Source organism: Hemicordylus capensis, chromosome 1 (genome assembly GCF_027244095.1).
Source record: "Hemicordylus capensis ecotype Gifberg chromosome 1, rHemCap1.1.pri, whole genome shotgun sequence".
NCBI lineage: Eukaryota > Metazoa > Chordata > Lepidosauria > Squamata > Cordylidae > Hemicordylus > Hemicordylus capensis.
Genome location: NC_069657.1, coordinates 206,158,754 through 206,179,124, shown reverse-complemented (window position 1 = coordinate 206,179,124; position 20,371 = coordinate 206,158,754). Strand labels below are relative to the sequence as shown.

The 20,371-nt window shown below is 43.7% G+C and overlaps 1 protein-coding gene across 1 annotated transcript in view; it reads right to left on the bottom strand.

Annotated features, from left to right (window-relative positions):
* Positions 1 to 19,131, bottom strand: part of ZNF804A (zinc finger protein 804A) — a 298,236-nt gene extending 279,105 nt beyond the window's left edge. The window contains exon 1 of the mRNA XM_053286505.1: positions 18,287 to 19,131. Within this exon, the coding sequence (XP_053142480.1) occupies positions 18,287 to 18,397 (111 nt within the window). The 5' untranslated portion in view covers positions 18,398 to 19,131. The remainder of the gene's footprint in view (positions 1 to 18,286) is intronic.
* Between the last annotated feature and the right edge of the window lie 1,240 nt (positions 19,132 to 20,371).

Sequence of the window (20,371 nt, the reverse complement as noted above, 5' to 3'; positions counted from 1 at the left end):
GCCACACTGTATTGTCACAGAGATGAGATAGTTGAACACATCCATTTTTAAACTTTGATTATCTTAGCATGTGAAATACTAAATGATAAAGTAACATTTTAAAAAATGTAAGCAGAGAGCCAGAGAGCAACTGCATTTGGTTTCAAAGAAATGACATCTGGCCCAGCCATTATAAAATACACTCCTAAGCCATAATCACTGAAAGATGCACTCATGTGCTTAAAGATTAGGTTGTGCTAGTAGTCTTGCTGTCTACAGGAAAACCGCTGACAATGCGTAACATGCATAATTTATCACTGCACTGGTGCATATGAGGCAGTGTACACCACCATAAGTTAGTCACTGATTGCACAGAGATAACTCAAGACTGCAAGGCAGCCGCAGTCACTGTAATGCCTTCATGTTCCGCCAAGGGCAACACAACAACTCAGCCTGAGAGTGCTGGAGAATAACCCTTGGTACCAAGCCTCATTCAGTTATCCAGAGTTCAGAGGGACTTAAATAATACCTGTAAAACCAGAGCCCCAAGCTACCCACTCAGAGAGTCCTCATCCGAGATCCCAGGGGCTATGAGAGAAAATGTCCTCTCCCCCTTGCTTCTGCCACCACTTATGCATGTGCCAGTACAACCTATTACCCAGCTACATGCATCCTATCATCACTGTCCCAGATGCCTACATGGCCAAGAGAGGCAGCTCAGCCACCATGTTGCTGCCTCTCTTTGCTTCTATTGTTACAATTGTATGTTGCCTTGGGAGTGCAAACTGTCAGGCAGCTAAATCAGCTAGTGTCTGCACTGCTGTGCCCAGGAAATGCACTGCACTGCTGTGCATTACACCATAGTGTGTGCTCCCCTCAATCCCACACCCTTTAAAAACCTTCCACACCAAATCTTTAAACTGCCTTTTCAATATCAGGGAGGGATACGACAGATACCACTGGATAGCATCCTGATCACTATTTCTCTTGGCAGAAGATGTTCCCCTGCACAAGAAGAGAATGATTTTTGCTCATCCCAACTTCCCTCTGCACCGTCTGTGCCCCCCCCACAAATATCCCTGAGGGTTGGGGGATTCAGAAATAAATTGGGGAGGGGGGCAGAGGGCTGAAGGGCAAGGGAGGTTTAAAAAGATAGTCTTCTGCTTGTGGAAGTACTACTCAGGATGCTGCCCACTCCCCAAATCAAAAAGCTCTGTTGCAGATAAGTGTCTCGATCAGACAGCAGGGTTGTGAATATTTCCCGAAATTCCACAGGAGGGAAAATAATAGTGGCTAAATTACACAAGTGATGCTCAACCATGATTATGCTGCCTAGAAGAATTGCTCCTTTGAAAAGGGAATGATGTGCAATTAAGCCAATAGCACTGCTATAGCATGCAATACCAGCAGTGAGGATCCTGTGTTTTTCAGTGGGGACTGATGTGCAACAATGTTTTGCAATGATTGCAGAAAACCACATGTCTATTTTTGCAAAATGTTCCAAAAATTCAGCACCTGTGATCAGGACATAGCTACAAAAATACTTCCAAATGTTTTGCATCTCCCTAAACTGAGAAAAGTTTAAGGAAGAAGGGGTGTGTGTGTGTGTGTGTGTGCACACGCATGTGTACGTATGCGTGCGCACGCACACAACTGCAGAGCATAAATTCGGGGGTGGCGGACCAGGTGTACAGATAGAATGTGTGCACATGCCTTCTCAACCCAAGCCTGATCTAAGCTGCAAAATCTTTTTTTGTTACAAAAGAGTTTTTTTCCCCTAGGAGTTTGCTTACATTAATAATATTGTTCAGCCTTACCATCATCATTTAGGATCGGTAAAAGCACCTAAAAGTGAGCATTATACATGCAAACAAACTGAATTGTACATTAACAATGCTTTACTGAAATCACAACATATTCTCAATTTTTGTGTAACCTAAAATACCATTAATGTAGATCTATAAATCCCCCACGAAAATTGGCTTTGAAAGCATCTATTAATATTTGCACTGTTTAATGGCTAATATTTGTAATGTTAGTGTTTTCATTAGTTGTACAAATATATTATCACATCCAACCCATTTGGATGGTGGTCGAGGAAGACAGACAAAATTGACAAAATGCAACATGCAGAATGGGCTGACAACAGACAGCCTGAAAGACAGATGGCATTTTCAGAAGGCATTAATAGACCCCAACCTGATGGAATGTTAATAATAATAATTAAAAAACAGCTAGACCACTGAACGTACAGTTGCTCTTTAGAATTAAGAACAGACCCACCATGGTCAGCCTAAGCCTCTGACAGCAGAGAAGACAGCAAAGATGTCTAGGCACCATTAACCCAGATGCTCTAGGCACTGTTAATGCTGGCGTTCGCACCCTTAACCCTGGCTAAAGGCTGGGGTTAAAAGTCGGGCTATCCATGAGGGCAACGCCAGGATACGGATCAATCCTGGCAGTGCACATGGGCTGACAAACCCAGGCTGGGCTGCCCTAGCCTGAGTTTGGCCTCTTGTGTGCACAGCCTCTAGACCTCATAAAATTTTAATATGACTGTGGCCTTCTTAATCCCTTTATATTGTTTTTAAAAATTAATTTGTAAGGCCATTGCAGCCTCTGAGGTACAGGAAATTTGAAATATTTGATTTGTGGAATACAATACTCTGGGTCTCCCAGAAAGCTAGAAGATGCAGCACCATCCCACACACAGTGTCCTTTAGCTGTGGCCATTCATGATGACCCATCCTTAGCCATATGCTTGCCTGACATTGAATGGAAAAACCATTAGGGTCAACAAGGCTGTGTACCCATCATATCCCAGATTCCAGAGGTGTGTCTGTGGTGGTACCCTAGGACCCTCAAATTTAAATGGTTTTGTTTCACTTAAAAAGGAAAATGTGCTTGGTAACTTGAACTGTACTGCTCATAACATTCACCTATTAGCCCTATTCAGACACTGGGGCCTTTCACATGATTGCGCAGGTGCGCAGGAGGGGGGAAGGTAGAGTTGAGTCCACCTTCTCCACAGATGATCCCAGACTGGTCCCAGCCGCCCCACGCTGCCACGCATATGATCACCATGGCGCCGACAGGCATGATATTTCAGAGGCCGGGGGAATCCCACAATGCACCGCACGACAAGTGTAGTGCATTGGGGAATTCCCCCCGGTGATGAGCACTCTAGGCACCTGTGTCTGTCTCAGCAAGCAACCTTCACTGACACACGATCCCGGACCCTGGCATCGCTCGCTCCGTTAACTCCGGCTAAAAGCCAAGCTTGAAAACCAGGTTTGGCACAGCGGCAGCACAGGGATCCACATGGATCCAATCGTCTGCCTGAGCCTGGGCTTGGCTGCTCATGAGAACAGCCTCATTAACATACAAGTGTACAAGAGTATAGATGGTTGTAGACATGTACCTATTTATGTGTGAACGCCAGTATCTACATTATTTTAAATGTGGATCTGGGCACAGGCTGCTCAAATGCACAGTACAGATAGGAAGTGTACTGCAGTACCTGCATTCAACATAAGACCTGTGCGATAACATGTGAATGGGATGCTGCCAGATTGTGCTGGGTAAGCGAATGGTTTTTTGGTCCTCCTGCTAAGGACAGTCAGGGAAAAGAAGGAAAATGGTGCCAAAAAGTAGCAGCAAACTGGCTGTATAGTTTTAGCTCACACTAATTACAATCAATGAAAAGCAAAAAGCAAACTTCACCATTAAACTAGTGCAGGAGAAAAAAATGTTTGAATAGCACATATCCTTAGAGTATCCTTAGATAATGGATCAGATTCCTTGTTGTTGCAAAAATCAGTGTACTCTGAAGACTAAGGCCTAGTTCATGAATTCCTAACCTTGGGTCACCAGATGTTTGGCCACTGTGGTTGTGGATTATGAAATCTGTAGCCCGATGACATCTGGGGACACAAGTCTGGAAACCCCCGAGTTAGGTGATGGTCTGGAAAATTAACAGATCTTATTTGGTCACGACTTCTTTGCAAAGGATCAGTTTTAAAGATCGATTCACCTGCTGAAGTGGTAGGGAGTCAGGTGAGTAATGACAGTAAGTCCCTTCAAACACTGGTAGCAGTGCTGAAGGACACTGCAGTAAATACTCCACAAATCAACCTGCCTGTAACTCCCAGCTCCTGATTTATCTAGCCAAGCAGGTATCCTTGCGCACGGGCGCGTGCACACACACACACACACCCTCCCTGAAATTAAAAACCTGGTGAGAAATCTTCCATGATTTAAGATTATAAATGATGAGGCTGTATTAATAAGATCTGAGCTCTGCAGCAATGAAATTCATTACAAAGGAATAGGTGTATGAGTATAAGAACAGGAATAAGAAATAGTAATCAGTGTATGAAATTTAGAATGGCTGAAAAAAATCAAGTGTACTACCCTCTCCAGTCCTAGAGCTTACATATGTCCCTTATTTCAAAAGGATATCTCCTTCTTTTCAACCATCATACTCCATGCAATGCTTTTGTCCCGAATTCCTTATAGAGAAGCATTCTTTCCTCCCGTTCCTCTTTTTCTTCTCCTGGATGCTAAGGTGAGGCTGCAGCTAATGTTTGCCTTTTTCCTGGGGAATATTTTGCTCCAGTTTTCTGAAAACAAACAAGGCAGTCAAGGCCTGCCTTTCTTGTATAACAAGAACTGCAAGTGATAAGGGGATCATAAGCAAGAGGCCTCCGATTCCATTTCAGGGCTGCCACGTGGGTCAGACATAGCTCCTGTGCTACTGAGAAGATTCAGGATCAAGGACAAAGCTTTCTGAGCCCTACAAGATCTCCCAGTTGCTCAGCAAGCAAGCCTGACCCGGAAGCTTTACCCACACACACACACACAACACACAACACACTCCCAGTTCCTACTTTCTCACAGATCTCTCCTTCTTTCCTTTTCTGTTAGAAAGGGAAGAGGGAAAGCAGCATGGTGCTATTTTGCTTTCCTTCCTCTACAGGCTATAGATGAAGGGTGCTGGGTGGGCTCCATACACCCCCTGAGAACTGATCCACAGTCCAATAGCTGAAGCAGCCAGCTTCATCCTGCTTCATGGTAGAGCCAGCCCTGTGCCTAACTGGCCTACAGCCATGCTGAGACCTTCTTTGCTACAGCTGGTTTCCTGCCATTTCCCACATTTGACCAGTGAGTAGTGATTGGCTTACCTTGGCAATTCCTTTGCTGTAAATACAGGACTTGCTAAAGGAAGAGTCTAAAATATGTAGCCCATGAGCCTTATCCAACACAACCAAGCTTTTCCCACTGGCCTATGCATTAGAATCTACTTCTTTCTACTACAGCTCCTCTTTCCAGGCCTCAGAAGGGATGGGAGAAGATTGATGCACTATGTGACTCATTCACTACCTACCCTGCCCTTTAGAATGACTACCAGGACACCTACAAACCACTACAGGCTTCCAAAGAACATGAATAAGCACCCCAGACAGAGATTCAAGAAAGTAATGCTGTATATGACTACAAGTACTTGGTTGCAATTCTCATGTTGTGTACCTTTTTAAAAAACGCTTTCCCCACATATTCCTGTTTGTTTAGTTTTTTTAAGTGAAGTGAATATTTCATTATACAGGTTTAGTATCCCTTATCCGGACTGCTTGGGACCAGAAGTGTTCCAGATTTTGGATTTTTCTGGATTTTGGAATATTTGCATAATGAGATATCTTGGGCATGGAATCCAGAGCACCAAAACAGATGCCAACTCAGCAGGGAGGCTTTCCCTTTTCCCCCTAGTGCCAAAGCGAGAACATCAAAAACATTAAAAGACTTCACAATAAAAACAGAGCTGCAACTAGAGAGAATTACAGACAAAACCCCTGTCACTAACAGCCTTCTCAAATAAGAAAGTTTTGACTGCATGTTTAAAAGCAGCAAAATTGGGAATCTGCGAGCGAGTGAGTTGAGACATTTTGTTTTTGTTACGCCGTGGTGTCCAGATTTTGGAGCATTCCGGATTTCACATGTCCGGATAATGGATACTCAACCTGTAGATCATACAGCAAGCTGGAGACCATATATACGGTAGTAAACGAAATATTCCTTGTATTCTTCAAGCCCACGGTTTGCACTTTTTAAAAAAAGCATTCTACCAAATGTGCTTACACACAGCAAATGCTCAACTCCCAGCACATTACTTGAGATGCATCCCTGACTGAAGATTCTCTGGCCTTTAGTGTGTGGCTAAAAGTCAAACAAAGAAAGCCAACTGAAATCAATGCTAGTTTTGATCAGAGAAGAGCATCTGCCATCTGTTTTAGATGCTCAATAACAATACTAACATTCAAATACTGCTTTGGGGTTAAATATCAAATCTGAAGGCCAATTGGAAATTTTGGGGGTCAGATGCTGAGGAGTATCCCAGTTTCAACATGGAAACTCAAAACCTAAATGTGTGACTCGAAGTATTTTTCTGCAGAGTTCACCTCATCGATTCAGAGGTATGGTGTTCAATTCACGTTTGTTGTATTGGTGAGTTCTCTGAACTTAAATGACACATTAAGACAACATTTGTTGTAGGTTTTCCCTTTTCTCTGCTTTGTTACCTTTTATACATCCCATAGGGCAGCTGCTGTCACCCCATAATTACTCTCCCATTCCTGCCATTCATGTGGTTGTGGCTTGCAACATGGTCACCATTATGACTAACAATTACCCTATTTGAAAGTGCATCACAATAGCATGGCATGCAATCATACATTCTGCCCTGGCCACATTAACCAAAAGGACCTTATTTATGCTTGCTAGTGTTTGTTCAGCTCCTCCTCTTTATTTGGCTTGCAGCTTCCCTGACAGATAGCTCTCTAAAACATTTCACAATACAGAAATGAGATGGGAATGGAGGATATTAAGAGGCCAATGAGGAAATGATGTGGAGCATGGATCTGCAAGATCTTTTGTCACACTTGATTAAAGCCACTAACATAAATTCTATAGGTTATCCCTGAATTAGCTTCTTCTCTTTGGTGACAGGATGGCTTCAGAAGCCACTCAACTTTGGGTCTGATACTCAACATTCTCAGAATCTCACCCACATCTTTCTTTGCAATACAAATTTCCCCCTCTTCCAAATAAAAGTGTGAAGGGGGTGGAGGTGGGAGATGTCCATTGATTTCCTCCACTTTTGTTAAATGTCATAAAACATAGCATGGTATATGGACAGATGGACAAAGTGGGAACAGGCAAACCATGTGTATCTTAACTCCTAGGATTTATTTTTAATCAAGAGCAAAGCTGCAACCACAAACAATACTGGGAATTAATTCAACATATGCTAGAGATGGATTTATCAGCGTGTTTCAAAGGTAGGCCTTCATTTTTAATCAAAATCCACTTCTAATCAAAGTGGGTGGGCAGTGCTGTGCTTCTATACCGTGTCACCACTGGGGAAGAAAAGCAAAAGATGTTTATTAGAATGCTTACATCAAGAGAATGTATACAGTGTAGTAGCGAAGAATGAGTGCGAGGGAAGCCATTGTTTCAACAACCAATATTTATATACTACTTTTCAACAAAAGTTTCCAAAGCAGCTTACATAGAAAGGAATGAATGGATGGATGAATAAAAGTAAATTAAAATAAAATGAAATAAAATGGATTTCTGTCCCTAAAGGGCTAACAATCTAAAAATAAACATATGCTAGACACCAGCAACACTCACTGGAAGTACTGTGCTGGGGGTGAATAGGGCCAGTAACTCTCCCCCGCTACCTAAAGAGAATCACCTCATTAAAAAGGTGCATCTTTGTCCAGTTAGCAGGAGTTTCAAGCCTCACCTCAGCCACCAAATCACTAGTTGGCCTTAAGCCACCACTGCTTCAACTCCCTTCCCAGCCTAAACTCAGAGGAACACATGCATGGCAGGCCAGGTTAAACATCCAAAAGGTTAAACATCCACCTTTAAAATCCAAAGTGTAAAATCCAAAGAAAAGTGTTGTGGTGTGCAAGGACAAGGCAGTGGAGTGGAATTGGGAATATTAATAGTTTAATGAAATAAGTATTATGTACAGAGAGGCAAGTGCAGACTGCTTTTCCATGTTCTTGCTGCTGGCTGTTTGTTAGCCCCGCCTCTACTCCAGGACTGGAATACAAGTAACTAGAGCCTCATTCAAAAGCTAGCCTGGATCAAGGAATGGATTAACCAAAAACACCACAGTCCGCTGTTTGACAATGGGAAAGGAGGAAGGGAGACTGAATCCAGCCCTACCTCCACTCCCCAACCCAAACAAGCTATTTGTAGATTTATTTATTTTTACAAAAGGGTGGGTTCACGCATATGGCAGATTTGCATGTATGGCAACACCTAGGCTGGGGCAAGCAGTAGGGGTGTGCATGGAACCAGCTGGCCCAGTTTGGTTCGAGTCCGGACTAGACTCAAACCAGACCGGGTGAGTTCGGTCCAGCAACCCCTTGAAACCCGCCCCCCCGGTTCGGTTTGGTCCGGGGGGGATTTGCGGACCTTGTTTTATTTATTTATTTATTTATTTATTTATTTATTTATTTATTTATTATTATTATTATTATTATTATTATTATTATTATTATTATTAATTTGAACCTTATCCCTTCAGGCGAGTTGTTGGAGGCGGGGGGAGTCCACAGAGGTTCCCCCTCCCACCTCTGGCCTCCCTTACAGCCCAAACCAGCCCGTTTGGCCGGCTCTTCGGCCCATTTGGGCCTTCCCCCTCCAGTGTGGTGGCCATTTTGGAGGCTGCCATGCCTGCAATTTGCCTCTGTGTGACCCAGGCCACACAGAGGCCAACTGCACAGGTGCTGCCGCACCAGAGGGGGAAGGCCCGAACGGGCCGAAGAGCCGGCCAAACAAACCGGTTTGGGCTGTAAGGGAGGCCGGCAGTGGGAGGGGAACCTCTGTGGACCCCGCCCCCCCAGGCACCTCTAACAACTCCCCTGAAGGGGGTAAGGTAAATTTTTTTTTTATTTTTTATTAATTATTATTATTTTAAAAAGGTCCGCGAACCCCCAAACAGTCGGGGGGTGTTCGGTCCAGGGTCGGACCGAACAGAAGATGGTTCAGTTTGACCCCGGACTGTCAAACTGAACAGGTTTGACATGGAACACATTCGATGTCGAACCTGTTTGCACATCCCTAGCAAGTAGTTGGTTCCTCGGGAGTGTATGCTCCTTGCATGAGTCTCTACTTCTCCAGCTTCCACTATGCTGAGATTGTTTGTGATACCACCCCTTTCAGTTTCATGCCCTGTTTCCCTAAACTAACACCACACCTGTAACATGCTTCAACTCTAAATTGCAGGTGTCAGGTTCCCTTCCCTGAGGGAAGTAGGGCAGAGTATGCTGAGACTGGTGCATTTGCATGACACAACCAATCTTGGCATTTCAGAAGCTGAAGAGGAAATATAGGCTCGTACAGGAAACCAGTTGCCTCAGGTACCACCGTACGTGGGAACCTGCCTTAAGAGTCTCTGCATCCACAGGCACAGATGCATCAAGGAGATGAAAGACTTGTGGATATCTACATCGCCGCATAAAAGGCCCCTAGCTGGATTGGAGAATACAGTTGTAGGATTTATCTGTTGTATTGTTTTATGCCTGTTTTTATATGTTTTTATACCTTTAGCATGATGTTTTTATTGTGTTTTTAATTGTATGTTTTTAACTTTTGTAAACTGCCTTGGGGCTATCTTTTAACGAAAGGCGGTATAAAAATGCAAAAATAAATAAATAAATAAATAAATAAATAAATAAATAAATAAATAAATAGGATCCCACAATTGCTTTTTAAAGTCAGTGCTTTGAAAGTCACCTTGTGGTGGCAAGGTCCTCAGAGTGGACATCTTTCCCTTCAGCTTTCTGTTTCTTTCTCCTTATATTTGAAAAGTACAAAGCTTTTCTAATCTCCAGATGGCTTCAAGGATCCACAGTTGGTTTCTCCCTTAGTTTGATTTTAATGTCTCCCATACATTCCCTTTTAAAAACAGGCTTCAGATAATTTTGTTCTACTATTTTTATGTTGAGTCTCACAGGCACCCTATAGAAATAATTATGTTATTACTATAATATTACTAAACAGGTTCATTAGGAGAAAGATGGTGTCATTGAAAATGCATTTTCCATCATAGAAAACTTTGGTGACTGAACAAAACATTTCCCCATATTAACAACATTATTTCTTCCATTTATATTTAGTATCATTGGATTTACACCCTCAAGATATGTACAAAATTTTTAACCACACTTTACTCCATTTGCATGGAAATCTATATGTTCAATCGTTTCCCTGTATGTTAACACCCACACCTAACAAATATGCATGTTCAAAGCAATAATATACAAAAGGCCCATGCTCACATGTGAAACTAAAAGGTGCACACACCTTTTTCACATTATTTGTAACTATAATGTGATTATCTGTAATTATTATAATGTGAAATAATGTAATTATTTGTGCCATGAGTGAATATTGTTCATGCAGGACAGAATGCAGAAGTGGAATCAAATGTACATTCTAGCTACTGTAGTTTTTACATTCACATTCCGATGCTCTTTTCATGAATGGAAAGAGACTTGTGCTCATGCAAACGGCCAAGGGTGTCACAAGGTTGGAGTGAGCTCTGGGACAAAATGTGAAGATGGGCTTCTGCCCACCCCACACTCTTCTTCAGAGACGTGCAAGGTGGAGAGCAAAGAGAAATATGTCACTCTACCAGTGGGCCCCCCTTCATCAAGTATATTTGCCCCCCCCCCCCGTTCAATTATAGCTACACTTGGAAAGGAGACCTGGCATGAGTGGGACCTTTCTTCCATTTACAGGAGAAGTTCCTGCTACAATCATTGCTGCACCAAAGGTCTCGATGCTGCCCACTGCAGGCATTTCCTCCCCCCAGAAATAAGGGAGGCGAGCTGGTCTTGTGATAGTAAGCATGAATTATCCTTTCTGCTAAGCAGGGTCCACCCTGGTTTGCATTTGAATGGGAGACTACATGTGAGCACTGTCAGATATTCCCCTCAGGGGATAGGGCTGCTGTGGGAAGAGTGCCTGCATGCTTGCATGCAGAAGGTTTCAAGTTCCTTCCCTGGCATCTCCAAGATAGAACTGAGAGAGATTCCTGCCTGCAACCTTGGAGAAGCCACTGCCAGTCTGTGTAGACAATACTGAGCTAGATGGACCCTTCATGGTCCATCATGGACCGTGGTCTGACACGATATAAGGCATGTTCCTATGATGTAACTACAACCAGTTTTAAAGATCTCTTATAATACCTTCTACTTAGGGACAAAAACTGTAAGGAGCTCCCCGCCAATCTTAACAGATGTTACTGAATTTAAATAGACTTACACGCAGGCTTATCCAATTCATGTTTACTCATAAGTGAGTCCCAAAGAGCTTACTCCCACATAAGTGTGCACAAGACTGTAGTCTTCAGAAGATGGCATGATTTTTCTGGCAAAGGGAATACTGATAGTCACAGGTATTTTGCTTCTCCACATTTCCTTCCCCCAGAAATAAGTTTTCTACATAATATAGATGTAATTTAATAAGGTTCTTTTTGTTCTAGTATTGCAGACCTCTAAAATGGCCTTTTTTTAGGGCTGAGGGTGGTATCAGGCTGAACAAATCAGATCATATAAAAAAAAATGTTAACCACTAAGAAATAACCAGCCATCGCAGAAGCTTTCTACATTTCGTTCCCTCATTATGCTGCCTACTGTGCTGCCAACAACATATGCCGACACTCCATAAGGTTTTCATTTCCACCTCCAACAGATACTGAAAAGCAATATGTACAACAGTTCCTTCAATCCAACCTTAGCGGTTGCCCGAGGTGCTCTTCTATCAGCAGCAAATTGGTCTAGGCGACAGTCATGCATTCATTGCATCTAGAAAGTTATTTTCCTTTAACATGACTGTGACTGCTCTTAATGTCAGCTGCTAATGTGCAGATTTGATGTGATTTGGACAGGAGGACAATGTTGGAATGAATTACATTCTGAGGTTTGCGGGGACTCGCTTCAAATCTGTTCAAAAAATATGCATCGTCTTGATCCTTTCTCCCTTCTACATGTGCTGGATGGAATATTCCCAGAACAATGGGAAAAAATCCCAAACAAATCCCCACAAGTTGCTCAGGGAGAATCTTCTGTGTGGGGAATTGTGAGGCCAGCACTGGATATTAGAAACAGTTTGTAAGAAAAGACAGGTTTCACTTTCCAGCCGGGGGTTACAACTCACACATTCTGAACAAACGTAAGCTTAGTGGCTGGCTCTCTTTAAAAAAGTTTTGAAGCTTATTGCACTTCATAAGTGAGTTACGCACCTTCAACTTCAAAGACAGCAACAAATTAACTGAGCAAAGAGGAAGTGTTGATTCTCTTTATATTTAGAAGGGGGAGAGCAACTGTCCTTGTTCAGTCCCAGCACAGCATGCCTCCAGTGGCTGTCCCTTCTACCTTCTTGTGTGTTTCTTTTCAGACTGCAAGTCTTTTGGGGACAGGGAACCATGTTGTTGTTATTAGCCAAACTTCTCCATTCTTGAGGGCCTCTGTATTCTCTAGTCACTGATCCATGGGCTGGTATATTTTCTAAATATTAGTTCAAAGGTCAGAACAATCCAAGCCACCTCATCAATGGTCAGGTTCTAAAATACAATTGGCATCTCTTTATAGAAATGACCTTTAAGGTATGGAGTACATGTTCTCAATTAACCGCTGCTAACCTTTAAAAGTGGTGACCCTCTTATTAAGCACAGGGGAAGCAATTGTCACTATCCAACCCCAGCACAGCATCCTTCCAGGGGTTGTTCCTGGTGTTTACCTTATGTTTCTTTTTAGATTATGAGTCCTTTTGGAGCAGGGAACAAATTTATTTTTCTATGGGTTTTGTTGTTGTTGTTTAAAAGTGGTATATAAGTTAGGGGTGTGCACAAACCCCAAATCACAGATCAGTTCAAATTGGAATCAAAGTCAAACCAGCCAGTCCAGACATTTTGACCAAACTGGTTTAGTGGTTTGAGCCGCAATACTTGTAAAGGCAGAACCCTCACCGGATTCCACTTTTACAAGTAAAGGGGTGGAGGTATCCATCGAAGGGCAGTGGGGGAGTAGCGAGAAAAGCAGTCTAAGATTCTTACTGGCCTGGCTGCTGGCACTGCTACTCGCTGCCCCCTGCAGGTCCCAATCGCTGTTCCGGATCACTCTGCAAGCAGGCTGCCTGCACAGCGGCAGCACAGTTCTAGCCTCTGTTCATGCATGGAGACCCCGCAAATGGCCTCTGTGCATCCACAGAGGCCAGAACCACACTTCCACCACATAGGTGGCCTGCTTTCAGAGCTATCCAGACCAATTATTGGGCTGCCCTGGGGGGGCGGTGTACAGTGGCATCAGCAGCTGCACTGGGTCGGGCTGATAAGAACCTTAGACTACCTTTCTCGCCGCTCCCCCACCACTGCCATTCGATGTCAAACCGATCCACTCGAACTAGGCTTGGTTCAGCTCAATCATGGAACAAACCAACCCCAGTTCTGTTCACAGTCAAGCCACCAAACCAGCCCGGCTTGATGTGGATCAGTTCAACATTGAATAGTTCATGCACATCCCTAATATAAATATTCATAGTCATTGTCATAGTCATAGTCGTAATAGTAATAGGAGGTCATCAGTTTTTTGCATGCCTAGGTGTGTCTAATATATTGAGAAACAAGTCTGCTTCCTGAATGATCCTCTCGAGAGGCAGGCAGGTGGGCAGTGCCTTCCCAGACTGAGAATGAAACAGCAGCACAATAGCATCTATACAAACCACACAAAGAGATGCTGAAACACAAAGACTTGGTTTTTTAAAAAATAAAACTTATAGAAAGGAACCTTTTGACACATCTTCAGCAGCATTCTACGTCCATTTCTCCATGATCATATCTGCAAACATGACTGCTCACCCTGACATTTCACTACTTAATAATTTGAATTACAACATATAACTTACTAATATATCACCAAGTTTGTGTTCATTTCTATGCCCCTTCCATACTTTTCTTTGCCTTAAATTATAGCATTTTTCAAACCTTTTCCTGTTGCTTTTTAACTCTAATGTTCATTTGCCATTTCCTTAACCCAAATCAGGTGTCCCTCCCCCGCCCCCGCCATCACACAAGGTGAAACTCACATAGATCTCTTTCCCCATTTTATTCATTATTCTTCAGGTTCAGTTTGCACCCTGCCTACATTTCTGCCTCTCATATTGAACCTAAAAAGATTGTAAAGAAGTTTTTTCACACAAGATATGGCCTGACCGGACTTGCCCCCCTTTAATACTACCAAGGTGTGCTTCCACAAGCATACTACCATTTGCCTCTGAGCACTGAGAGAATAGCAAGACCTAAGGCACTCTCGTCACCTCTTTCTTCCCAACGTGAAGGTTGAGGAAGAGAATGGAATACTGGGATTTGTGCTTCTGTTTTCACCCGACCACCAGAGGAGTCTTCTCACCAGTGGTGAGAGAAGTGGCATTCTATCCCACTGCTATACAGCTCTCACTCTAAAGAACACAACACACAGCAAAGTTAGTTAAGAGGAGAAAGAGGAGTGAGCAGAACTTAGGCAAGGGGATAAGCTGCTCAGCAGTGGCCCCTCTTGGCCAATGGAAAAAATTGCACAAACATAAGAATAAACCCTCCAAGGAGCTAAAATAACTAACCCAAGGCCCTTCTATCACCTCTTCTGTTATTTATTGCTCTTTTAATCCTTTTTACAGGTCTTTCCACTTCTGATGTTTCCAGGGAATGTATTCACTCTCCTTCAGGGCTAAATAGTATGGGCCAGCATCCATACTGCATTTGATTATATATTGCCGGTTTTGAGAGAGAGAGAGAGAGAGAGAGAGAGAGAGAGAGAGAGAGAGAGAGAGAGAGAGAGAGAATGGATAAAAATTCATTGCTGAGCCAGGCTTTTTATGTCAAAACAGAAGACCTTATCTCTTCAGAGCAAAGTCAAGCCAAGACTTCATAAACTTTGCACAGAAGTGATCCCATGTACTCTGACCAAATGGCTACTTTCCAGCATTCTCCACAACCTACAAAGGTAATTGGCATTAACTGGCTTTGGGGTTTAAGTACAATTGACAATGAACTGTGCTGCTCTGAGCACAATAGAAAAACATAGGTTTTCATCTGAACTGCAACACATCACCACAATCCTATGCAGACTGACTGAGAAGTCAATCACACTATGTTCAATGAGACTCCTGAGTAAGTGTGCTTCCACATAACTGTGCTGCACACCTATGCACATGCACCTGAGACTAAGTCCTATTGAAACTCAGTGGGACTTGCCTCTGAGTAAACCTGCAATGGATTGTTCTGTAAACCACTTAATAGGCTAATCAGTCAATTGAAACACTTTTGATTGATAGAAAATGTGTCCTTGATTAATCAGGTAACAGTTGTTGTTGGGTTTTTTAAAAAGTTAATATTCTTAATACAAGTATTTATAAAAACTGCACTGGCATGTACCAACCCAGAAGAGGCATTCTTGCTTTCCTCATACAGAGGGAATGCCTTTCTAAAATGGTGTCTCCTTTGAGTGTTATCTAAAAATAACAATTTCCCCCCTTAGAACTATTTTATTAATATGCAGATTTATGCAGATTGCATTCTTCAATAGATTAAAGTTCAAATGATCTTATTAAACAGGTGGCAGTCCTAGTGTTTGCCTCTGTTTATTTTCAGTTCATTTGGTTCTTCACATATTGAGAACCATCCAGTTATATATTAAAAAGAGAAAGACACTAGGAAGATACAGGCTGTATATTTCTTTATGAAAATGCTCACAATTTTCTTGAAAGATTTTCTACTTTGTTTTCTACTTTAACTTGTTTTTAAGGAGTACATTTTTATCCAGCTTGGCTGGCTCTGTGAAATAATTTTGCATTTGCTTTCAAATAGAAATGAATTTCATTCTTGAGTGCATTAAGTTTGTATTATAGCAGATTTCCCCTATATTACCTCTCAAGAAGTCTGCTGTATCATTTTCATTATATTAACTTTGCAGAAACTCTCCCAAAATACAGAAGTCAAATTAGATCAGAGGCAAAAGCCAATTTTACCACTTACTGACAATAACTTCAAGGCAGAAAATATTGTATCTGAACTCTAGAACTGGTGTCATGTAGTACTTTTTAAACTGACAGTGTGAATGCAAGTGCATATTCTTAAGAAAATTATTTTTTGTTCTCCATGATGCTGATCCAATTTTTTAAAAAACCGAATCTCCATGTGGATTAGCTGAGCATAACAAAACCCATTGTTGCTGATGTATAATAAAATTATAGAACGTAATCTACATGCCATTTAAAGATGTCACCTGTTATTTCATCAAAGAAAACTTTACAGTTACTTTCAGAAGTACCTCCAGTTGAAGCCTTAATCCTGCAGTCATTTAGAAGTAATGCACATTTACATGAGGAAGGTATAACTTCTGCACAGAGTCATGAAACATCATATGCCAGCCTTTGTGATGAATTTAACTAGATACTTAGTTTTCAAAGTTAAATTAGATTGTGTCCTAAGCAAAAGCACACTTGGAAGGATGTCCCACTGACAATAAGAGGACTTGCTTCCAAGTGGTTCTTTGTAAGTGTAAATACAGAGAGCAGTTGGCTATCCATACCATTTGCTTTCATAGTAATGAATGCACTGGGTAGTGGAAACAGAAGGTAAACAAAATATGGCACAGTTGAACTGATACAGATGCAAATGTTGTAGAGCTGTTTATAAGATGCATCAGAATTTAATCAATGAATTATTCTTGCCGCATCTTTCCTTGAAGGGTCTAGTAGTTAATTTTGCAAACTTTGTGCCATCTCACTTTATTACTTTATAGATTTCTGAATATATGTAATTCCTACAATGGAAGTGTGTGTGTGTGTGTGTGTGTGTGTGTGTGTACACACACACGCGCACGCACACACACACGCGCGCGCCTTTTTGAATAATGTTTCTTTAACTACCTAGTCACTGAATAGGCTAATACTACAGAAGAGGGCTTTAAAAGGCTAGTGTACATTGTCCATGTGCTTTCTCAAATCCACTACTATTTCTATTAAGCATCTTTGTAAGAACAATTTATTACTTGTTATGAATTTTGTGTAGTCTCTGTATTTCTAGAAAAATTGCTTGAAAGCTAAATTTAGGAAACATATTTTGTTAACAGAAGTTATCCCTCCTACAAAAGGGACACAGTCTATTGCCTTGTTGCTATAGAAAAGTTTCAGAATGAAAAAAATGATGATAAAGCAATGTTTTTCCATCATATTTTCAAATCTGTTTCCAGTACTATGCAAGCTTTCAGGAATCAGAGCACATGTCATTGTGTTTTGAATGAACTCCTCTCAGCAGTGGACTTCTTATATCCCAGGTGTCATGTGAACAATGCTAAAGTTCTTAAGCAAGGAATTTTACCCTTCCCGCTGCAACAGTTCCAGAAAGTCAGAAACAATAAATGTGACCATACATGACAAGCCAAGCATGTGTTAGTTAACAAAATGAAGGAAAAAGTCAAGAGTTGCTAATCCAGTAACACACACCCCCGACAAGTAACTTGGCTGGCAACCACAATATACAGAAATCACTCAGGTGTACCTTTCATTCATTCTAAGGTTAGGCCATCCCATATTGTTGACTAAGTTGCCTTCCTATGTGTATGGAATGAGTGCTGAACTTCTAGAGCTATCATGCTTTAATACCTCTCCAGTCAAATAAGCCTCAAATGACTAAGTCTCTTTCTGTCTTTTCTTTCATTTCTGAACACCCCAACCCCCTAATTCATATAGGGAAAGCTGATGTTAACTGTGTTTTAGGACCCCCGGTGGGATATTCTCTTATTGGATGGAGGTTGCTACTCCAGAGAAGTTTACACCCTATTAAACACTCTGCCATTCAGTAGCAGAAGAACTCAAAGGGACCATTGCCTCCATCTGTAGCAAAAGACTCAGTGCCCCTTTCACTCAAGGTCTTCACTTCACCATAAACCAGGCCAGTTCTTTCCAGGGAGAGCCAAAAGTAAAAACTACAGCAAAACGAGGGGAACCCCTGTAGAAAGCGAGCGTTTCCCTCTTGCTCTCTCTCTAGAGCCATGATACCTCCAATAACCTGATATAGACGGGTTCATAGAATCTCCCTTAAAACACCCCGCTCGGAGCTGTCCAGGACTCTGGGGTGCTGAATCCAGGATAGTTCAAGCGGCACCGAAGGATACGGGATGGGAGAGAGGTGGGAAATCGGAAGAAGAAGAAGAAGAGCTGGAACCCTTACCAGAGTTTTGTTGCCGTTCTTGCTGAGAGGACCTCGGAAAACTCCCTTGATGTTGCGAAAGTGCCCATTGCTGAGGTGCGCGGAGCTGATGACAATGTAATAACACTCCATGGGGCAGCCGCCTCGTCGGCTGCAGCCTTGTCCATGCACCCCAAGGGCGCCAGATCAGCCCGGCACCAGGCGCGGGATGGGGTGGAGTGCCGGGCTTGGCGGTGCAAGAAGGAGAAAGTGGCGCTGGGGCGGAAGAGGGGAGACCCAAGTGAGCCAAGCCACGCACACAGGCGGCATGTACTGCTCCCCCTTCGGCTGATCTCTCCCACTAAAGCGATCGCAGCAGCAGCAGCCCAACTCTCCCTCCTTTCCGCAGGGCGGGGAGAGAGACCCAGCGGCAGGGCAGCTCAGCAACAACGGGAGCCGGCAGGCACTGAGTGACCACAGTCTCTCTCTCTCTCTCTCTCTCTCTCTCTCTCTCTGAGGCTCAGCGCAGAGCTAGCTGGAGGAGGAGGCGGAGCGGCAGCCTCGGCAGCGGCATCTCGGTAGCTTTGCCGAAGGAGTCTGAGCAGCTGCCTCTCACAGGCATGGCGCTATTATAGTGCGCAGCCTTGCCGCTCCACTGCACTGAGCCAATGGCAGGGAGCCACTAGGCTGAGCCCGGGAGCTGTCAGAGTAGATGCATCTGTCACACGCCGCCTTCCTGCGCCCCCTCCTCCCTCCCCAGGCACCCCCGCCTCACTCTTGGCGCAAGCCCTCCACAGAGTAGGGCAGAGGATGAGGAGCAAAGAGGGTATCCCCATCCATAACAGCCGCCGCCGCCGCCGCTGCTGGCGCCCAGGTAAACGGCAGCAAGCGAGAAGACAGGGACGCAAAAGAGCCAGGCGAGCGTTTGTCCCTGACTGGCTGGCTGAGGGAAGCCTTCCCATCAGCTGCAGCGAATCCCCTTTCCCAGCATGTGACATTCGCAGCTGTTTCTCTCTCAAAACCCCCCCACAAAAAAACCAAACCGCTCCTGCCAACTCCGTCGCCAGCCAGGAGGAACATGCACACATACACGCATCCTGCTCCGGTTCATGCTTTGGTCCTTCGGTAGACAGACTGTTTGCATGCGGACGCGGCTGAGGAGCAGGACAGAACCTCTGCAAAAACGGGCTCGCCTAGCACACAACCCTCCTTGTTGGCCATGAGAGCTAAATGGAGCCTCCATGTTTAGAGGCTGTCTACCTCTCAACAGGAAACGCAGAGGTCAGGCATGGGGTGGGGGGCTGTTGCCAGAGGCAACTTCCTTCCGAAACATCTGACTGGCCTCTGGGGGGGGCAGGATGTTGAACTAGATGGAGGTTTGGTCTGATCCAACAGGGCTTAGGCACTGACTTACTAGCTCATTGCCTCAGCCTGCCTTTCTTCGGAGGCAAGACTTAGAGCCAGGCATTGCCCCCACAGAGCTTGACAACGGGGGTTCATCAGGGCTTGGCCCCAGAACCTAACTTCAGTGGGTTCCGACTTGGGACATGAGATGCAAAAATAAATCAGTAAGTGCCTCTGAACACGCGCAGAGTTCTTCCCCGCTATGCTTTGGGAAATTACAACTCCATATGGACTGGGCGAGGGCGGGGGAGGGTTTCCAAGTGTATTGGAGCCTGGATCCCGCCGCACACTTCTCCCCTCTCTCTTTAGATTTCTCCTAGGAAGAATGCCATAGTTTCTGCTATGCCTTCCTCGCTACTTCTCCTGCCCGTTTGGTGCCTCCATTTCCACGCCCTCTTCTCTCCCCCCACCCTTCCTTTTCGCCTCGAGCAGGTTAACCCTTTAAGAGCCATCTCGCCGATCAATCCTTCTCCCGCCTGCCCGGGTATTTTGCTTTGGGGAGAGGGTGCTGTTCTCGTGCCATCTAATCTGTCTTGCTGTTCCTGTTAAGCGTACTTTATTGGGTATAAACGGGTCTCATTAGCAGGCACTTAAAGGGATCAATAGCAGCCAGCGGAAAGCCTGGGGACCATTCCTTCTTCAATGGATTTACTGAGACTTTTATTTCTTTCTCTAACCCGAAGATGGCTTAATTGGTTAAAGCAGATTGCAGCGCAGACTCTC